Here is a 19,801-nt window from a genome sequence, read left to right as displayed (position 1 = left end):
TGCAGCTCATGCTAGACACACACACACACACACGAACGAGAGTACGATATGGATGTTTTTAAGGATGATGCTAATACTATGCACACAGGCTAAATGCATGTAAAACTACACATAGTCTGTCAACAATACCACTCAGCCTCATATCATCAGAAAGCATCAAATTCATCAGTATATCAACCCCCCTCCCCACCTTCGTCCTGTGGTCACGGCCATGAGGGGGTTGAGGGGGGAGGGATTGGTGGGGGGGGGGTGTATCTGTGGCGACTGACTGACTGGAGGATGGACAGGAGCGGGAGAGGCACGCTGCCATCGTCTGACCTGGGGGGGGAACGAAGGTCGGCGATCCCATGTGGACTAGGAAACGGTATACGGTTTCTGAAAGGGTTGGATGGATAGGTGTAAGCAATATGGAAAAAAATGATATCCAGCCAATCATAGTGGAGCTACTACCATAATATTTACACCTATCAAATCCTTTCATATCTATAGGTGTTTCTGGAAGGTAGGGTTATAGTAGAGTGTTGAAGCGATAACAAGGGGCAGGAGTTAGTGTCTCCCCTGAGCGTGCGATTGGTGCTCTAGGGTTCCGCATGAGGGTGATTGACAGAAGCGAACGGTAGAGCCCTTCAATCACAGGGCTCTCCTCTGAGAGTGGACCAATCGCCTGCCAGTAAGCCTCCCCGCCACCACGTCACTGCTTGCCCCCTCCCCTCTGCTGTGTATGGCTGACGCAGACTTTGCTCTCTGCTTATGATGCGCTCTCTTCCCCAATCACATCGTCACACTGTAGCACAGGAAATTGTGACGAGCTGCAGTACATACAATATGTCAAGTGTGAACAATGTGGCTGTGTTACCTTGCTGCATGTGAACTTGTATGCCCTATACACTCCATTTACCCTTCTCCCTGAAGTGTGCACTCACTCACTTCCCCTCCTAGATGTAAAAGGATTGGACTGGTTTGAGGGCACACTTGAGGAAGGACAGGGAGAAACGGGATTGGACAATTTGAAAGTTACTCTTCCCTTCGTGTCTTCCTGAAAATAGCCACTGTTGTAAGGTGAACGTTCTTAGTGGTGGCCACGTTCCAGGACAACTACACTGCAGAGGCCTGCCTGCCTGCTCGCAGGTGTTTACCATGTCAGTTAATCCGACGCCCACTGCCATGTTGTGGCTAGCAGCCATTGGTTGCTGCAATGAAACGTAGTCTGTAATCTAGTTGACCTAGAACTCGACCGATAACGTCCGACCGCGATCATTTGGAAGAAGTTGGTGCATGTTGAGGGTGTTTGAACGGGTTCCGTGCTAGCCCGCCCGCTGGGCAGCTGGGTTGAAGACGTGGCAGGGCTGAATGGTGAGCCAGTCAGGGCCCAGCGCTGCTGTGTGTTGAATGGTAGGTATGCACCTTGGGAACTGTAGTGGATGCTGCATGGTTGGTCCGTTTATTTATTCCAGCCGTTCCTCTGCATGACGTAAAGCGCATGGCGTGGAACGGCTCTGATCGAGGCTCCAACCCCGAGTCGGAGCACGCTCAGTCTGCTCCGCCCAACGCTCCACTAGGGAGCCACACTGTCCCTGTAACAGCCAGTACCACAGCACAGTAAGAACACACGCACAGCAGTGCACAAACCACCAACAACTAAAGGATGCCTGCTGCCTAAAACATGTCTGTCTCTCTCTTTTCTTCCTCCTCTCCCACTTGTTACCGGAAGGTAAGCATCACCAAGACGATGCATGCAGCCCAGAATAGTGTGTGTTTCAGTAATACATTAAAAACAGTGTCAACAGCAGCAGGATGGATGTCTGACTGACTGGAGCCTCCTAAAGGAAATCAGTGGTTTACATTAACATCCACTTGGCTCTGCTATAGCTCTCCCTGAAGTGTACACTTGTTCACTCCCCTTTTGTGGATGAAGAATGAATAGACTGCCTTGGGTGTCATGAATAGTGTTGAAAATACCCTTTAGTCAATGTTCACAACAATCCAATGCTTTTCAATCCATGAAGGGGAGGGTGCTGACTGATGTGACATCCTGTGGGGACCAGGTTGAGTAGGAGAGGGTGAAGTGACTGGAGAGATGTTTCAGCGCTTCTGTTGCTTTATCTCTGTCTCTTTTTACAGCATGCAAAAGTTTACTTAACAAGAAGGCGGATGCTGCTAAGGTAAGGAGTTAAATCTGATGTCATATAGCTAGCTGTCTCTCTCTCTCTCTCTCTACACACACACACACACCCCTTCTGGTTCACGGGGGTGGTGAGGAGATTACTTGATTTAGTGGAGAATTACAGGCTGTATATGTAAAGAGGGAAATTAAGATTTGACTCTCTGGGTTTTGTTATTTATGTGCCTCAGCCTACGACCAACAACAACAGTAAGAACAGCATAGTGAGTGCCATCAATGCCATGAAGGACAACAGCATGGCCGCCGCACAAATGGTACGGATCCTTAACCACTACCTCCTCTCCTAGCACCCTAACCTCCTCTCCTCCCCCGTTCCCTTCATCACGGTCTCCTCTCCTAGCACCCTAACCACCTCCATTCCCCTCAGCCTCATCTCCTCTCCTAGCACCCTAACCTCCTCTCTTCCCCTGTTCCCTTCATCACGGTCTCCTCTCCTAGCACCCTAACCACCTCCATTCCCCTCAGCCTCGTCTCCTCTCCTAGCACCCTAACCTCCTCTCTTCCCCCGTTCCCTTCATCACTGTCTCCTCTCCTAGCACCCTAACTACCCCCATTCCCCTCAGCCTCGTCTCCTCTCCTAGCACCCTAACCTCCTCTCTTCACCCGTTCCCTTCATCACGGTCTCCTATCCTAGCACCCTTACCACCTCCATTCCCCTCAGCCTCGTCTCCTCTCCTAGCACCCTAACCTCCTCTCTTCACCCGTTCCCTTCATCACGGTCTCCTCTCCTAGCACCCTAACCACCTCCATTCCCCTCAGCCTCGTCTCCTCTCCTAGCACCCTAACCTCCTCTCTTCCCCCGTTCCCTTCATCACGGTCTCCTCTCCTGGCACCCCAACCTCCTAGCAACTTAAAGTCCATGATCCCTCCCTAGCAACCTACCCTCCATACTGTTCTCCCGTCTCTTCCTAGTGGTCCTAGTGGTCTTGTGTGTGTTGGAGTGTTTAAGTTTGGACCCTTCATGGACCTCTAAATCCTTCCTCCTCCATCTTAATATCATCTCCAACCCTAACCCCCAGGCTCGGGTGTGTTTGTGTGTTTGTGTGTGTGTGTGTGTGACCAGACTTAACTCCATGCTCCCCTTCTCCCAGGAATCTCAAAATACAGTGGTTGCTGCTGATGGGGTCAAGGTGAGGGTGTTGGGTGTGCAGTTAGGTTAACAACATACGAGTCAGACTCACACTATGTGTCGTTAATCTCTCTCATCACTATCTCTCTCACTATCTCTCTCTCTCCAGGGTTCTACAGAGAGTAGCAACACAAATGAGGATGAGGATATGAAAGGTAGTAAAATGACTCTCTTCCTCTCTTTGTGGTCTAACATATTGTTTCTGATAGGATGACCTGCCTGTGCTATATAGCTAGCTGTGTGTGTGTGTGACTCACCCGTGTGTGTCTGTCCGTGTGTGTTCTAATCTAGCAGACAGCGTTGTGATGATGAGTCAGGGAAGTGCTACAGACGAGATGCCTTCTCTTCTGACCTCGTCTGACAACTCGCCTGCCAGTAAGTGTTTTCACAGCAACCACAGCCTTTCGTCCCAATGACCCCCACACTTCCTGACATCTGACCTTTGTTTGTTCTGCTTTTCCACTACGCAAACTTTGACCTGTATGTCTAGCCCTCTTTTTTCCCCCCCAAGCCTCCAGCATATCCTCTTTGTTCTTGCTGAGTCCCAAACCAGTCCCTTCCTCTGGCCCCTCTTCCCTGAATTTGCGCGTTCACACGTGCCTCCACCGAATGCAGAAGTGCCTTGTACTCCCTCCCTGTACTGAGGGAGTACAGATTGTCTATGACGTAGGGGCTAATGGGATCCTTTGATAGTCACATCGGCCTAATTATATTCACCTGTTTTTGTTTGTCTTATTTCCAGACTTGACACATGTAACTTATGAAATAGCTCCCAAATTAAAAGTTTAACTGTTGAGGTTTAGATATTGTAAAACAATGAATAAAAAAAGGTGTAAATTGTATTATTTAAATGTGTGTGTCCCGAAGTTGATGGGTTAGATTTTTCTCTCCTCTGAAAGTCACCCTCTGAGTTTAGTCAGCAACACGTGACAACAGAGGGCCCTCTGACAGTGTTGGTTGGGGTGAGGGGCTGGTTAAGGATTCAGCCTCCCTCTCTTTCTCCGTCTTCACTGTGTCCATCTCTGGAACAGGATGGTGAAGGACAGGCGTCTTCTACTTTTACTCCTCCTCTCTCTTCCTCCCCCACGGTGCTGCCCTTTTCTCTCAAAACGCTGCTCTCCTGTTGGCCAGTGCTCTCACATGCTGTGATCCAATGGCAGGCCTCTGTTCTGCTTCTCAAATTGCTGATTGGAAAGCCATCCTTAATGTGTGTCGTCAGTTTTCATAGAGAGAGGTGTGTTTCCCTTCATGTGGAATGCAGGGACACGTAGTGTAAAATCATGATACAGGAAGTAGATTCCTTCCCCGTCAGCTGAGCTGCTCAGAGCCCCCCCCCCCCCCCCCCCCCCAGCGGTCTGTTTCAATATCTTTTTCATGAACCAACATCCATCATTACTGTTCCTTCATGTTGTGTGTACGAGTGGTATGCATGTGTCTAACTGCGTGTGTGTGTGTGTATGCGAGTGACCATGCGTTGTGTGTTCCAGCCGTTCCTCTGCATGACGTAAAGCGCATGGCGTGGAACGGCTCTGATCAAGGCTCCAACCCCGAGTCGGAGCACGCTCAGTCTGCTCCGCCCAACGCTCCACTAGGGAGCCACACTGTCCCTGTAACAGCCAATACCACAGCACAGCACAGTAAGCACACACACACACACACACACACACACACACACACACACACACACACACAGAGAGATATACACGCACTAGTATGGAGCTGTCAGAGAAAAAGAGAAGAGGTAGAGAGAGAGAGTAGAGCTATGGTGGTGGGTAAGATGTAAAGTAGTTCCTATTTAGCTAGATTGCTGAACTTCCATCTCTCTCTCTCTGCTCTCAAGCTCGTAAGCAGGAGATAATCAAGATAACTGAACAGCTGATTGAAGCTGTAAACAATGGAGACTTTGAGGCCTACACGTGAGTACAGCTACGTTGTTTCCCACGGCTGATTAGTTACTAACATGAACCTAATGTTGTCGCTCTCTCTTCTCCTCCCTCATCAGGAGGATCTGTGATCCAGGTCTGACGTCCTTTGAGCCTGAAGCTCTGGGGAATCTGGTGGAGGGAATGGACTTCCACAAGTTCTACTTTGAAAACTGTGAGTCTTTCGCTATTTCATACACTTCTGGACATACAACGGAGTTCAGCAGCGATCCAAACATGTTTTCTGTGTTGCTACAGTGCTGAGTAAGAACAGTAAGCCTGTCCACACCACCCTGCTGAACCCCCACGTTCATCTGATTGGAGAGGAGGCTGCCTGCATCGCCTACATCCGCCTTACACAATTCGTCGATGGCCAGGGCCGCCCCCGCTCCAGCCAATCGGAGGAGACCAGGGTGTGGCATCGCCGCGACAGCAAGTGGCTCAACGTCCATTTCCACTGCTCTGGTGCTCCGGCCGCACCCCTGCAGTGATCTGGTATGTACACACACAAATAAACTGTGTGTGTGTATAACTAACCTTGTGGAGATACACAATTGATTCCCATCCGTATACATTACTGAACCTTAACCCCAAAACCTAAGCCTCACCTTTAACCCCTAATCCTAATTCTATCCCTAACACTAATTTTAACCTTAATCCTAAACCCCTAGAAATAGCATTTGTCCTTGTGGGGAGTAACAATGTCTCCTGTTGGTAACATTTTTGTTGGTTTCTTATTCTTGTGGGGACTCACAAGTATAGTGAAACACGTCCACGTGTGTGTGTGTGTGTATATATATATATATATATATATATATATATATACACACACTTTTCAGAATGTTCAAGGGATTAAAGGTTTGCTCCCATTTTCTCTCTCCTCTTTCTTTGTCTCTGTTTCGATCTCCCTCAGGTGTACAAACACTCCAGTCGGAGTGTGAGTTTTTTGGGGCGTGTTTTCGGCTAGTGTGTTTTGGCGGCGTGTCCTCTTTGTGGATTGGCCCATGCCAGGTGCCCGGCCGGGCAAGACTGCACCCTCTCTGCAACACCAACCAATCCCGTCTATCCTTTGATCCGCTGGGGGCCGGCCGAGTGTGGACTCCGCCCCTGTGGGAATGATGCATGCATCTGACGCCCAATAGGAGGGCTTGTCCTTTGACCTCTGACCCCTCCCACCCGGCAGCCATTTTGTCTCCCGTCCACGGCAGCCATTTTGAGATGATGAGAGGAGCGGGGGGAGGAATGGAGGGTTAATGAACTTGTAATGCCAGATATGACAATGAGTTGTAAGTATACAGGATAATATATGACTAGTATCAGACAACACCCAACCCTACCAAGCATTTATATATACGTCGAATGAGAGGAGAGGAGAATGTGTGTGATTTGTAAGAGGTGACATGTTGGGTTTTGTAAATGGAGAATTCCCTATCAGAATTCTGAACGGAAGGACAGTCGGTTCGATCAGAAAAGATGTAATAACTTGATGTGAGGAAACACCAAAGTGTACAACTGTAGGCTTTTTACACCTTTCTGTGTTTTCTGCTGGTTTAGTTTTTTTTTGAGAGAAGGGAAGGTAGGGAGGGGGGTGCATTCGAGAGTAATTTTGTTTCTGTTGTGTTTTTAGCCTTGTGTTTACGTTGCGTTTCTGTGGACTGTGTCTGGGTCTGTTTGAGACGAATTGTAAGTGACTGAGTTTTAAAAGGGGTTTTATTGTAAAAGTGAAGCTGCAGTGTGTATGGCCTGTCTTTTATCTGACTGCAGTGGGAGAGAGGGACTTTTGGGGAAAAGGCGTCTGCATTTTGCATGTTTTCTCTCGCTCTCTCCCTTTCCTCACCCCTCTCCATTTCACACTCCCACCCTCTGTCTGTGTTTTAGATGGTGTGTGTGTGTGTGTGTGTATGTAAGTCTGAGACTCATTCAGAGGCACGACAAAGGGGTGAACATCATCTGGTCACACACACCAGCCGTAGTCCCATGGCCATGTTCCTGACCCCATTTTGACATGACCTCTAACGTCTACATGTGGTTGACACCGTGTGACGATCCACAAGGGCGCTCACACGTCAACACGCGCACGTCTCCCGCCCAAATTCTTATTCTATCCTCACATCCTGAGCCTCCAGTCTCACACGTCAACGCGCGCACGTCTCCCGCCCAAATTCTTACTCTATCCTCACGTCCTGAGCCTCCAGTCTCACACGTTCTGTGTAAATGCATATCGTGAACACACTTGCTCACACCTACACATTCTGGTGTGTCAGGCGTTGTAACATATCTTCACCGCTGTACTGTCTCCATGGTGACACCCTGGTAGTGTGTTTTCATCCGTTCTTCGTGCGGTGTCCCTCCATCAGTAACAGTGTCCTTCATTCTCCCCATTTTGTAGAGCGGTGTCTGTTTCTCTGTTTGGATGTCTCTCTCTGTGTGTCTGTCTGTCTCCTGGTTTGGGTTTTGTTGACAATGTTTTTGTTTACTGTTTGCTGTTTGCAAAGTTCTGCACTCTATATTATATATATATATATATCTATATCTCACACACACACTAAAGTTACACCAACTTTTTAACTGATCAGACTAGCTGGTTATAATATCACAGGGAAGGAAGGGACTTAATCAAGATCAGTTGCTGAGGTTCGAAATCTGTTACACACACACACACACAGGGAAAAGGGAATAGAGGGTGAACGTGGAGACAACATAATCAATTAAAATGAACAGTAAATGTATTCATTTAATTTCACCCCCTCAGTGGTATTTCAGTCCTTATATTGGCCATTCAGGTGACAGAAGAGCGGTAGAGAGTTCAGAGATCACATAATTATCTGTGGATTTAAACCAGAGAGAGATGTATGCATGTTTTCAGTTTAAGCATCTCCACCGTGCACCTACCTGAACTAGGGTAGAGGACAGGGTATATGCTAACAATATCATATTTGCATCTTTTGAAATAAAAATGAAAAACCTGCCTCCATCCAGAATATTGAATAGGTGACATGAGATTAAAAAAATAAAACTATTTAATTACAAAAAGGATTGAGGAGCCTTGGCTTGTTATGAAGCTCATTGTCAGTACTCTCCCTGCGTTGTGATGTTAACCTGTCGGCCTGCGCTTTCTTTCCCCAGTAGTCGTTGGACGCTGGAGTTTTTTTTTTTTTTTTTGCATGATCATTATGTACGGTAAAATAAAACCATGAATTGAGGACGATCACGTGTTTGTCTCAATGTTAGTAGGTCCTTTATCATAGCTTTGTTATTCAACTTGGATCTTGAAAGTATTTAATAAAAATATTTCAGCACCTTTTTGTCTCTGTCTCTTTTCATGTCCGAAACAAACAGTTTAACCAGTGTTCCAATGTCCTGCTAGCGCTCCACTACTTCCAGTGGAGGCCTGGTGGGAGGAGCTATAGGAGGATGGGCTCATAATGTCTGGAATGGAATTAATGGAACGGAGTCAAAAATGAGCCTGTCCTCCTATAGTATCTCCCACCAGCCTCCACTGATTGCTACATACTGATGATACTGTAGTGCGTGGTCTGATTAACATGGCCCTGCTCTGCTACTGTGACTGTTCACCTGAATCTATTGATAGTGTGTCTACCTCAGAAGTCTCTTAAGATTTCCAGTCATGTTCTCATTTAAGGTGACACGGCAGTGTTATATAGGCTGCACCTAATTGAGGGAAGTATTGTTACCTTATTTAAGGCGGACTGCGTACTCCCGTGTGTAACCTTATTTAAGGCGGAATGCGTACTCCCGTGTGTAACCTTATTTAAGGCGGACTGCGTACTCCGTGAGTAACCTTATTTAAGGCGGACTGAGTACTCCCCATGTGTAACCTTATTTAAGGAGGACTGCGTACTCCCGTGTGTAACCTTATTTAAGGCGGACTGCGTACTCCCTTGTGTAACCTTATTTAAGGCGGACTGCGTACTCCCGTGAGTAACCTTATTTAAGGAGGACTGCGCACTCCCGTGAGTGTGTGTCAGATGTAGGACAAGTCTCTTGGTCCCGGTCTTCTCTGTGATTAATGAGGACACTGCTGCAGGTCAGCTTCTACACACACAATATCCACCACAGCCACACACGTTCACGCACACACACCCACACTAATACTGACACACACACACATTCACTGACCTACCGTCACATTTCCAGCATGCTGTCCATCTCTCTGGCCATCTGTCGCTCTCTCTTGTTCTCTACCCGTTTGTCTTCTCAAAGGTTACAGACGTCATGTTGACATGAACCGGGAATAAAAACCCTGAGCTCATTCTCAAGTCTTTCCTCAATTCCTTGTTTCGCTCCCGTCTTCTGCCCGCCTCTTTAAAATGTCAGAGGGACGCCATCCTTCTCCAAACTTGTTACTTAGGGCTTGATTCAATCTGTGTTGTGTGACTTCAGCACTAGAGCACGATTGAATTTTAAAGGCAATGTTCGTGGAGACAGCATTCACGTTAAATGCTGCAATTGGAAATTACCTTTTACATTTCAAGCTCGGAAATTCCGCAATACGGATTGAATTGAGCCCTAAGCCTACCTCTGACGTTTTGAGACAGAGGGGAAACGAGGAAAACCCGCTTGTAATGTCTTCGAATACTCTCCTCGCTTCCCTTTGATAGGTTGAGACAGAGACAGCCAGGGAGAGGATGAGGAATTTAACGAAAGACTATTGAGAATTACCCCTTGTCTCCACCGGTATCTTAAGTCCATTTATATTGTCATTGCATCACATGGTCTGGTGCCCTGGGTGCCCTTAAGATGTAGCACAGAAGAAGTCACTAGAGAATAGCTTTATTTGAGGCCACACGGTGGCATTACAGCTTCATGCTGTAGATCAGCTTCATGCTGTAGATCAGCTTCATGCTGTAGATCAGCTTCCTGCTGTAGATCAGCTTCATGCTGTAGATCAGCTTCCTGCTGTAGATCAGCTTCATGCTGTAGATCAGCTTCATGCTGTAGATCAGCTTCATGCTGTAGATCAGCTTCAGTAGACAACCTGTTCTTTCTGTCAGATTAGTGATCTTTGATGTATTTCTATGCTTCCGGTTCTTAAGTTTTGTTTTCTCTTTTACTTTCAGTTTGGTGTTTGGTGGTGTTTGGTACACCAGATTCAAACAGCTGACAAAAATGTCACAGTGGTTTAGATGGTACAGTGATTCTCTACACTGAGTGCTTTAAAAAAATATATATTCACCTTTTATTTAACCAGGTAGGCTAGTTGAGAACAAGTTCTCATTTACAACTGCGACTTGGCTGTTTTGTCACGTCAACTAAAATTAGGCAAATTATTTCAATTTTAGCAACCAGGAAATGGCGGAGAGATTTCTACATATTGCACCTTTTAATCAACATGTAGGCCAAAACACCACACAACATTTTAGTCATTTAGCAAACTTATCAAGGTTCTTATCCAAACGGATTTACAATGAATGCATTGAACTAAAGTAGCACATTCAGGTCTCTGTATCCACCTCAGTTTTGTGGGGTTTGACTGTAAGTTATGTGGGACTCCATCCAGCTGTGCAGCCCCCCCCCCCCCCCCCCCAGTGGTTGTGATGATGTCGATACAGCCATTAGAAACTAAGCTCACTGTCGTCACCAAGCAGCTGTTCTACAGTAATACTCCTCCGTAAAGAACAGACAAAAAAAAATACATTTATTTTGATGTTATAAAGACCAGACAATAGAGACCAGCACAATACTCTTCAATAGCTCACTGTGTTTCAGGACAGACCAGTCTGAGGAACACACAGATGTCTGTAAGACGGTTTTACATTTCTACTGAGTCAAGACTCTTCACAGCTTCAAACAGAGACATGGTGAACTCTGTCTTCGAATTCAATCAAACCCACAGAAGCATTGTTTATGCGGTGTCTGTGTTTGTAAACTACTGCTTCCTAAGAGCAAACACACACTGGGTACAGTATGCAATGTGGGTTTGGTGGAATGTGTCCAGCTATGGAAATATTTACATTGACTTAGGACTCTAGTCAATCTGTATCGCTGAAGACTTACGGTAGAAATGTAAAGGTCATTTCCCATTGAGACGACATATGCAGCGTTTACCGTGAACGCCGTCTCCACTAAACGTGGGAACATGGCCTTTAAATGTCAATCACGCTGTTACGCTGAACTTCCGCGATACGGATTGAATAGAGGCCTTAGTATGACTGAACCGTTTTACTCAAACATGAAGTCACAAGGAGGAGGTTAATGTAATGATTATACATGACAAACCACATGTTACTGGATAGACGGGAGTTTCCAGGATAAACAGAAGGGAATAGGAGCATTTCCTGTTTGAGAGAAACAGTTATGGAATACAAGATGCTTCCACACCTGATTGAGCCAGTTAGAAACAAAAAAAACGATCATCAGGGCCATACTGTATGAGCTGGTAGAAGTTTCACCTAACCACTGGTCCTGGGTCAGATCTTTTTGCATCCTCCCCACAGGATGTTGGTGGCACCTTAATTGGGGGGGGGGGCTCGTGCAAATGGCTGGAGCGGAATAAGTGGAATGGTATCTAATACATCACACACATGGTTTCCATATCATCTGGAGTTGGCTAATCTGATCCTAGATCTCGGGTTAGGGGCAACTTCTCCCTCAAGCATATGATAAATGATGCCTCTGAATATGACAACACCGTCTACTACTAAGGTCATAGAAAAACGAGAGGAATATTAAACTACAGGAAGTCTAACTGTTTGGACATCGAAATCAGACATTAATGAATGCAACACATAAACAATCAGAAGTATTTACACACAACGTTAACAACTAGAGCCATTCGGGGAGATCAGTAGAAAAAGATGAATACGATCCACCCCCTGGCTTTCCATGGCTTTGACAGGAGAGAGAAAAATAGAGTAGCATAGAATATCCTTTTGTTTTCTGTGATGTCGCAATGCCGTTGAGAGGCACAGTGTATGACACAGTGCAGAGTCCCTGGAGCAGTAGAGTCTTACTGTAGGGCACAACGGCAGATGGTAGCTGGGAACTGACACCAACAACCCTCAGGTTACTGGCCTAAACCTCAAGGCTAACTGCCGCCAAATAAAGAGTCCAGTTTTGAGCCCCCCCCCCAAGAAAGTCCCGTTTATTTGAAACGAGAGAGAAGAGCTTCTCCAGTTGGCATTTGAAAGAAGCGACAGTCCCATCCAAGGTAGATAGCATCTTCAGGAATACAAACGTGATATTAGATATTCGAGAACAGCTTTTGAAAAACAGCTTATATATAATTTTTTTTTACCACTAAGGAATAACAGATCATTCTGGACAGACTTCACATTCAAATAGGGCATCACAAGAAACTCAACCCCACTGTCAGAGAAATGACTACCTAAAGCATGTCGTCTAGCTACACATTATCACTACAGCACCTCCCCTCCCAGACACACATATGATACACACACAAATGACACACATACATACATGAATGCACACACCCCATAGCTAGTGTAATACACATGCACACACGCACAAGTCTACATGTTCAGGGGGGCAGAGGTGGATCTCTTCTCGTTCTTCTTATGTTGTATCTTTCCTCTTCCTCCATCATCATCTATCCTTCCTCCTCTTCCTCTGACAGTCACATGACACAGCCGGTGAGCCAATGGCGTGTCCTGGATCAGACAAGAGTGTGTGTGTGTTTATTGTGAGTGTCTGTATGCTGATTGTGTTTGTGTTCATTGTGATTGTGTGTGTGTGTATATTGCTGTGCTGGTCGTGTGTGTGTATGGATTGACCGTCAGTGTGTTTGTTTCAACTGGTCATGATTGTGTGTGTGTGTATGTCCCGCTCCTGTGTGTATGTGTGACTTCCTCGATCCAGCCCCGGAACCGGCTGACCCGTGTGTAGAGCGCCGGGGTTGAGGGGTCGCTGCAGCCGTAACCCCCGGAGACAATCCCGGTCAACACCCATCGCCCTCCCTCCCCCTGGCATACCAGCCCACCGCCCCAGTTGCCCTGGCAACCGTTGTTCCCGTGGAGACGGCGTGTGTCAGGGGGGCTGCCGGCGCACAGCGTGCCGTGGGAGGAGAAACCATCGCCATAACGCTTCTTACACTGCCATGACGTCAGAAGGGGTACCCAGGACTGGAGCACAGCGTCTGAGGGGGAAGAGGGTATGTACAGTAGGGAGGAATAAGTTACTAATGTCTCAGCACTAAACCATATATCCTAAGAGGTTGTAGTTAAGAGGTAGTGGAAAGTGAGGCATACCTGGGCCGTCCCAGCCAGCGGTAACCGCTGCAATGCAGGACAAGGGGGTCTTCCCCCCCGCAGCATCCGGTGTGGGGAGGCAGGCGGCGTTGGTGTGGGGGTCAAAGGTCAAACAGTGATCATTGGGGCTGGGCAGCCTCAGCAGGGCCAGGTCATGACCCCCAGGGCCCTGATCTGCTCTAAACTTTCTATGGACCACCACTCGCTCCGGGATCAGAATTCTGTCAGAACCCCCAAAGCGCACCACATACTGAGACGGGCCAATACCAAACCTGGGAGAGGGAGAGATAGCAGGTGTAAGTTTGGAAAACGGGGACATAAAATTGGATAAAAGAAATGAAGGCAGAAAAAGAGGACGTGAGCGCTGAAAGTAGAAATAAGGAATGACTAAAAAAAAGAGAGGAGAACGGAAAAGGAGAGGTTTCACCTGGTGAAGCAGTGAGCGGAGGCCAGGGCCCAGCAGGGAGAGATCAGAGTACCACTACAGATAGGATGGCCATCTTTCCCCTCAGAACCCAACCACACTGACACCTGCCATGGCCACAATGTCCTAGAGGAGAGGGGGAGGGAGAGGAGGGTAGAGTGTCTGTGTGTGGTGTTTGTGCACGTTAACTTGTGTCTTCTCATGAGTCGTGTGATATTCTGTGTATCTACGCTGTACGTAAAGCTTCTCTTACCTGGGTACATTCTCTCCTTCTCCTCCACTCTTCCTCTCGTTCCCTTCCTCCACAATCTTCCTCACTCCACAGGTGAGCTCACTTGGCCTGGCCTGGCCCTCTGTTGCCCGGGGGGCGTGGTCACAGCTCACCCCTGCATCCTGTCTCCATCTGCAGCCGTCACGGGCCCGGCCCAGAGACGGACACTCCCCCAGGAAGTCCTCCTTCCCGGTACACCTCACCTGGTCCAGGTGGACAGGTCCCTTCCCCCGACCGAACCCACCTGCTGCTACCGCATGACCACTGAGGGAGGAGGAGGAGGAGAGAGAGAAAAGGGGGAAGAGTGGGAGAGTGAAAGACGGAGATAAAGAGAGATATTACAAATGCTGTATTGAATGAAGCTAATCTTCAACACAAAGGTCTGTGAACACACACAGACACACTCACCTGTGGCCCAGCTGTCTGCAGACCACGGCAGCGTTCAGATCGTTCCAGCCTGAGTCACAGATACTCCCCCAGTCTCCATGGAGATAGACTTCCACACGACCTTCGTTATGGCTACTACCCCCAAACAGACGCAACAGAGGACCTGCAACACAAACATACAAGCTAATGAAAAGGCCTGATGGTCGCTTGGCCATATTGCTGTCAGAGTAGGCCTCACCTGTGGCAGGTGCAACAACCGGCACCTCATTGGTCTCTTCCTCTTTAGCTCCGGCCCTGCATCGCACGCCCACGTCCTCTCCATGGGAACAGTCGCTACGGCCCCAGGTGCCATGGCGACAGTCCAGCAGGGACGACTCCGTCCCCTCACAACGCACATCGTCCAACAGGATGATACCAGAACCCTCGCCGAACGTTCTGTCAGTCACCACCTCAGCATGCCCTCTAGAGGTAGAAGATGAAATGACATCAACTTAAAAAGGCACGATGTGGTGGTTGTTGATGTCTAAACGGTTTACGGTGATGTCATATTACTGAGTCTACATTTAAACAGTGGGGCGGGTTTTCTGGTTACAGGAATCATCAACAAGACTCTTCCCAGTGTAACCCCTAGGGCTGTGGCGGTCATGAAATTTAGTCAACCGGTTATAGTCATGCCCAAGACTGCCGGTCTCCCGGTAAATGACCTTTAATTAACAGAGACAGTTAAACGCCTCGGCGCATGATGCAGATCTTTGGAACATTTACATTTTTAAAAGTTGAATAAATCTATTTAATATATAATAAATCCTTTTATTTATTCAGGTCTAAAGAAACATTATGACATGAAGAAAATGTATTTCCAAGGAACAGAATAGGAGTTGACCTACTGTGTGTTATCAGGCTATGCTCCATGCCATAGGCACTGGGACACTGGGCTTGAGAGTGAGCATATGAAGTGTCTATGTTGAGTGTTTTACATATTCACTTTAGTTGTGAACGATACAAACCTTACAACGTGTTAGAAATCAACACATTATTGGGCTGCATGATGTGACTATAGTCTATTCTTACCCTTTGTGCTGTTGTCTGTGCCCAATGTTTGTACCATGTTTTGTGCTACTACCATGTTGTGTTGTTGTCATGTTGTTGTTATGTTGTGTTGCTACCATGTTGAGTTGCTACCATGTTGTTGTTATGTTGTGTTGCTACCATGCTGTGTTGTCATGTGTTGCTGCCTTGCTATGTTGTTGACTTTAGGTCTCTCTTTATGTAGTGTTGTCTCTCTTGTTGTGATGTGTGTTTTGTCCTATATTTATTTATTTATTTATATTATTATTTTTATCCCAGCCCCCATCCCCACAGGAGGCCTTTTGGTAGGCTGTCATTGTAAATAAGAATTTGTTCTTAACTGACTTTCCTAGTTAAATAAAGATAAAATAAATTTAAAGAATTATATTGGGCTCTGTTCCTTGCCCCAGGCTACACACGCTCTTCTGTCATCAAATTATCATATTTTCACTATTCTCAATTTAATCTTGTCTTTACTAATATGTCAGATTTGATTTAGAATGGCCCATTATCAAATGGGCAGGAACAGGGGCAGGGGAAAATAACGTCATCCGTATGCACTGGAATAGCAAATGGAGACCGCTTTCCACACACACACGATCGTAACGTGTTTTCACAACGAAACACACCCCTCTCTCCGCGCGCTGTAGAAAGGTGTGAAGGAGCATATGGAAACGGACAGTGGTGAGATATTCTGTAGCTAAAAAGGTGTCAGCCTATTCAATATGAAAATATACAGAATGCCTTATTACTAGGCTACTCAAAAATCAAATACAAATTAACTATAATTATAGGCTCGGCCGTCATGCACAATCAATGAACCAACAGCATGGCCTATATGCCTATATGCTCTCTCCCAGACTCATAGATCGAACGTTTAGAGCACAGCATAACGTAACCTGTCCATCCAGTATGTATAATAATACAGTCATCACTGAAGGGCGATTACTAGAATTTGATTAATTTTGGAGATTAGGCTAGAAAAACTTTGTACCAAAATACATTTTGTAAAACGTGTTTTCTGCCGTGTGTAATATGCTGTAGGATATGTATTGTGTAATATGCTGTAGGATGTGTATTGTGTAATATGCTGTAGGATGTGTATTGTGTAATATGCTGTAGGATGTGTATTGTGTAATATGCTGTAGGATGTGTATTGTGTAATATGCTGTAGGATATGTATTGTGTAATATGCTGTAGGATGTGTATTGTGTAATATGCTGAAGGATGTGTATTGTGTAATATGCTGTAGGATGTGTATTGTGTAATATGCTGTAGGATGTGTATTGTGTAATATGCTGAAGGATGTGTATTGTGTAATATGCTGTAGGATGTGTATTGTGTAATATGCTGTAGGATGTGTATTGTGTAATATGCTGTAGGATGTGTATTGTGTAATATGCTGTAGGATATGTATTGTGTAATATGCTGTAGGATGTGTATTGTGTAATATGCTGTAGGATGTGTATTGTGTAATATGCTGCAGGATGTGTATTGTGTAATATGCTGTAGGATGTGTATTGTGTAATATGCTGAAGGATGTGTATTGTGTAATATGCTGTAGGATGTGTATTGTGTAATATGCTGAAGGATGTGTATTGTGTAATATGCTGTAGGATGTGTATTGTGTAATATGCTGTAGGATGTGTATTGTGTAATATGCTGTAGGATGTGTATTGTGTAATATGCTGTAGGATGTGTATTGTGTAATATGCTGTAGGATGTGTATTGTGTAATATGCTGTAGGATGTGTATTGTGTAATATGCTGTAGGTTGTGTATTGTGTAATATGCTGCAGGATGTGTATTGTGTAATATGCTGTAGGATGTGTATTGTGTAATATGCTGTAGGATGTGTATTGTGTAATATGCTGTAGGTTGTGTATTGTGTAATATGCTGCAGGATGTGTATTGTGTAATATGCTGTAGGATGTGTATTGTGTAATATGCTGCAGGATGTGTATTGTGTAATATGCTGTAGGATGTGTATTGTGTAATATGCTGTAGGATGTGTATTGTGTAATATGCTGAAGGATGTGTATTGTGTAATATGCTGTAGGATGTGTATTGTGTAATATGCTGTAGGATGTGTATTGTGTAATATGCTGTAGGATGTGTATTGTGTAATATGCTGTAGGATGTGTATTGTGTAATATGCTGTAGGATGTGTATTGTGTAATATGCTGTAGGATGTGTATTGTGTAATATGCTGTAGGTTGTGTATTGTGTAATATGCTGCAGGATGTGTATTGTGTAATATGCTGTAGGATGTGTATTGTGTAATATGCTGTAGGATGTGTATTGTGTAATATGCTGTAGGTTGTGTATTGTGTAATATGCTGCAGGATGTGTATTGTGTAATATGCTGTAGGATGTGTATTGTGTAATATGCTGCAGGATGTGTATTGTGTAATATGCTGTAGGATGTGTATTGTGTAATATGCTGTAGGATATGTATTGTGTAATATGCTGTAGGATGTGTATTGTGTAATATGCTGTAGGATGTGTATTGTGTAATATGCTGCAGGATGTGTATTGTGTAATATGCTGTAGGATGTGTATTGTGTAATATGCTGTAGGATGTGTATTGTGTAATATGCTGTAGGATGTGTACTGTGTAACGGCACAATGATTATTTGAATTCAGATGTTGTTTTCGGGCTTGGGTTCCTATATAGGCCTATGGGTATAAACTCTAATATGTTATGGGTGTTTAGAATTTTTGGTATTTGGTATTTTATTTGGATCCCCATTAGCTGTTGCGAAAGCAGCAGCTATTCTTCCTGGAGTCCATTTATCATTAGTCTATTAATCCATGAACCATCGCCTTAGAAAGCGCAGTCCATTTCGTTGTGTTAGGTTTTGAAAACAACATCCACACAACCATGTTTTTCCACTCCGTTTCAACCTGTTGTTCTTCAAAATGATCAAATCAAGGTGAGTTTTAAAAGCATGATACTGTTTTGAATAAGTGTTTTATTTGATTTTTTGAAAGCATCTATATTGATGTCAGAGTGGTTAGAGGGATAATAGAGCCCTGAGTACCAGGCTATTAGTGACCTGATGGAGGGATAATAGAGCCCTGAGTACCAGGCTATTAGTGACCTGATGGAGGGATAATAGAGCCCTGAGTACCAGGCTATTAGTGACCTGATGGAGGGATAATAGAGCCCTGAGTACCAGGCTATTAGTGACCTGATGGAGGGATAATAGAGCCCTGAGTACCAGGCTATTAGTGACCTGATGGAGGGACAATAGAGCCCTGAGTACCAGGCCAATAGGACCTGATGGAGGGATAATAGAGCCCCGAGTACCAGGCTATTAGTGACCTGATGGAGGGATAATAGAGCCCTGAGTACCAGGCCATTAGTGACCTGATGGAGGGACAATAGAGCCCTGAGTACCAGGCCAATAGGACCTGATGGAGGGACAATAGAGCCCTGAGTACCAGGCCAATAGGACCTGATGGGGGGATAATAGAGCCCTGAGTACCAGGCTATGAGTGACCTGATGGAGGGATAATAGAGCCCTGAGTACCAGGCTATTAGTGACCTGATGGTGGGACAATAGAGCCCTGAGTTGCAGGCCATTAGTGACCTGATGGAGGGACAATAGAGCCCTGAGTACCAGGCCATTAGTGACCTGATGGAGGGACAATAGAGCCCTGAGTACCAGGCCAATAGGACCTGATGGAGGGACAATAGAGCCCTGAGTACCAGGCCAATAGGACCTGATGGAGGGATAATAGAGCCCTGAGTACCAGGCTATGAGTGACCTGATGGAGGGATAATAGAGCCCTGAGTACCAGGCTATTAGTGACCTGATGGTGGGACAATAGAGCCCTGAGTAGCAGGCCATTAGTGACCTGATGGAGGGACAATAGAGCCCTGAGTACCAGGCCAATAGGACCTGATGGAGGGACAATAGAGCCCTGAGTACCAGGCCAATAGGACCTGATGGAGGGATAATAGAGCCCTGAGTACCAGGCCAATAGGACCTGATGGAGGGATAATAGAGCCCCGAGTACCAGGCTATTAGTGACCTGATGGAGGGATAATAGAGCCCTGAGTACCAGGCCATTAGTGACCTGATGGAGGGACAATAGAGCCCTGAGTACCAGGCCAATAGGACCTGATGGAGGGACAATAGAGCCCTGAGTACCAGGCCAATAGGACCTGATGGGGGGATAATA

At 45.9% G+C, this 19,801-nt stretch overlaps 2 protein-coding genes across 12 annotated transcripts in view; one reads left to right on the top strand and one right to left on the bottom strand.

The window, feature by feature from the left end:
• Positions 1-8,535, top strand: part of LOC110491356 (calcium/calmodulin-dependent protein kinase type II subunit gamma) — a 50,484-nt gene extending 41,949 nt beyond the window's left edge. For 2 of the 11 annotated variants that reach the window (XM_036946143.1, XM_036946139.1), the window contains 10 exons: positions 2,122-2,162; positions 2,353-2,436; positions 3,274-3,312; positions 3,421-3,466; positions 3,603-3,686; positions 4,799-4,948; positions 5,152-5,227; positions 5,314-5,408; positions 5,492-5,728; positions 6,147-8,535. In XM_036946143.1, the coding sequence (XP_036802038.1) occupies positions 2,122-2,162; positions 2,353-2,436; positions 3,274-3,312; positions 3,421-3,466; positions 3,603-3,686; positions 4,799-4,948; positions 5,152-5,227; positions 5,314-5,408; positions 5,492-5,724 (848 nt within the window). In that variant the 3' untranslated portion in view covers positions 5,725-5,728; positions 6,147-8,535. The remainder of the gene's footprint in view (positions 1-2,121; positions 2,163-2,352; positions 2,437-3,273; positions 3,313-3,420; positions 3,467-3,602; positions 3,687-4,798; positions 4,949-5,151; positions 5,228-5,313; positions 5,409-5,491; positions 5,729-6,146) is intronic. The other 9 variants (XM_036946149.1, XM_036946144.1, XM_036946148.1 and 6 more) reach the window with 7 other exon arrangements.
• Positions 8,536-10,866: 2,331 nt separating this feature from the next.
• Positions 10,867-19,801, bottom strand: part of LOC110492827 (neurotrypsin) — a 31,897-nt gene continuing 22,962 nt past the window's right edge. The window contains exons 9-14 of the mRNA XM_036946135.1: positions 14,782-15,005; positions 14,565-14,706; positions 14,139-14,420; positions 13,889-14,011; positions 13,462-13,733; positions 10,867-13,349 (exon numbers count right to left, since the gene is read on the bottom strand). Coding sequence (XP_036802030.1) covers positions 13,012-13,349; positions 13,462-13,733; positions 13,889-14,011; positions 14,139-14,420; positions 14,565-14,706; positions 14,782-15,005 — 1,381 coding nt within the window. The 3' untranslated portion in view covers positions 10,867-13,011. The remainder of the gene's footprint in view (positions 13,350-13,461; positions 13,734-13,888; positions 14,012-14,138; positions 14,421-14,564; positions 14,707-14,781; positions 15,006-19,801) is intronic.

Source organism: Oncorhynchus mykiss, chromosome 16 (genome assembly GCF_013265735.2).
Source record: "Oncorhynchus mykiss isolate Arlee chromosome 16, USDA_OmykA_1.1, whole genome shotgun sequence".
NCBI classification, from domain to species: Eukaryota; Metazoa; Chordata; class Actinopteri; order Salmoniformes; family Salmonidae; genus Oncorhynchus; species Oncorhynchus mykiss.
This window is presented reverse-complemented; position numbering and strand designations above follow the sequence as displayed.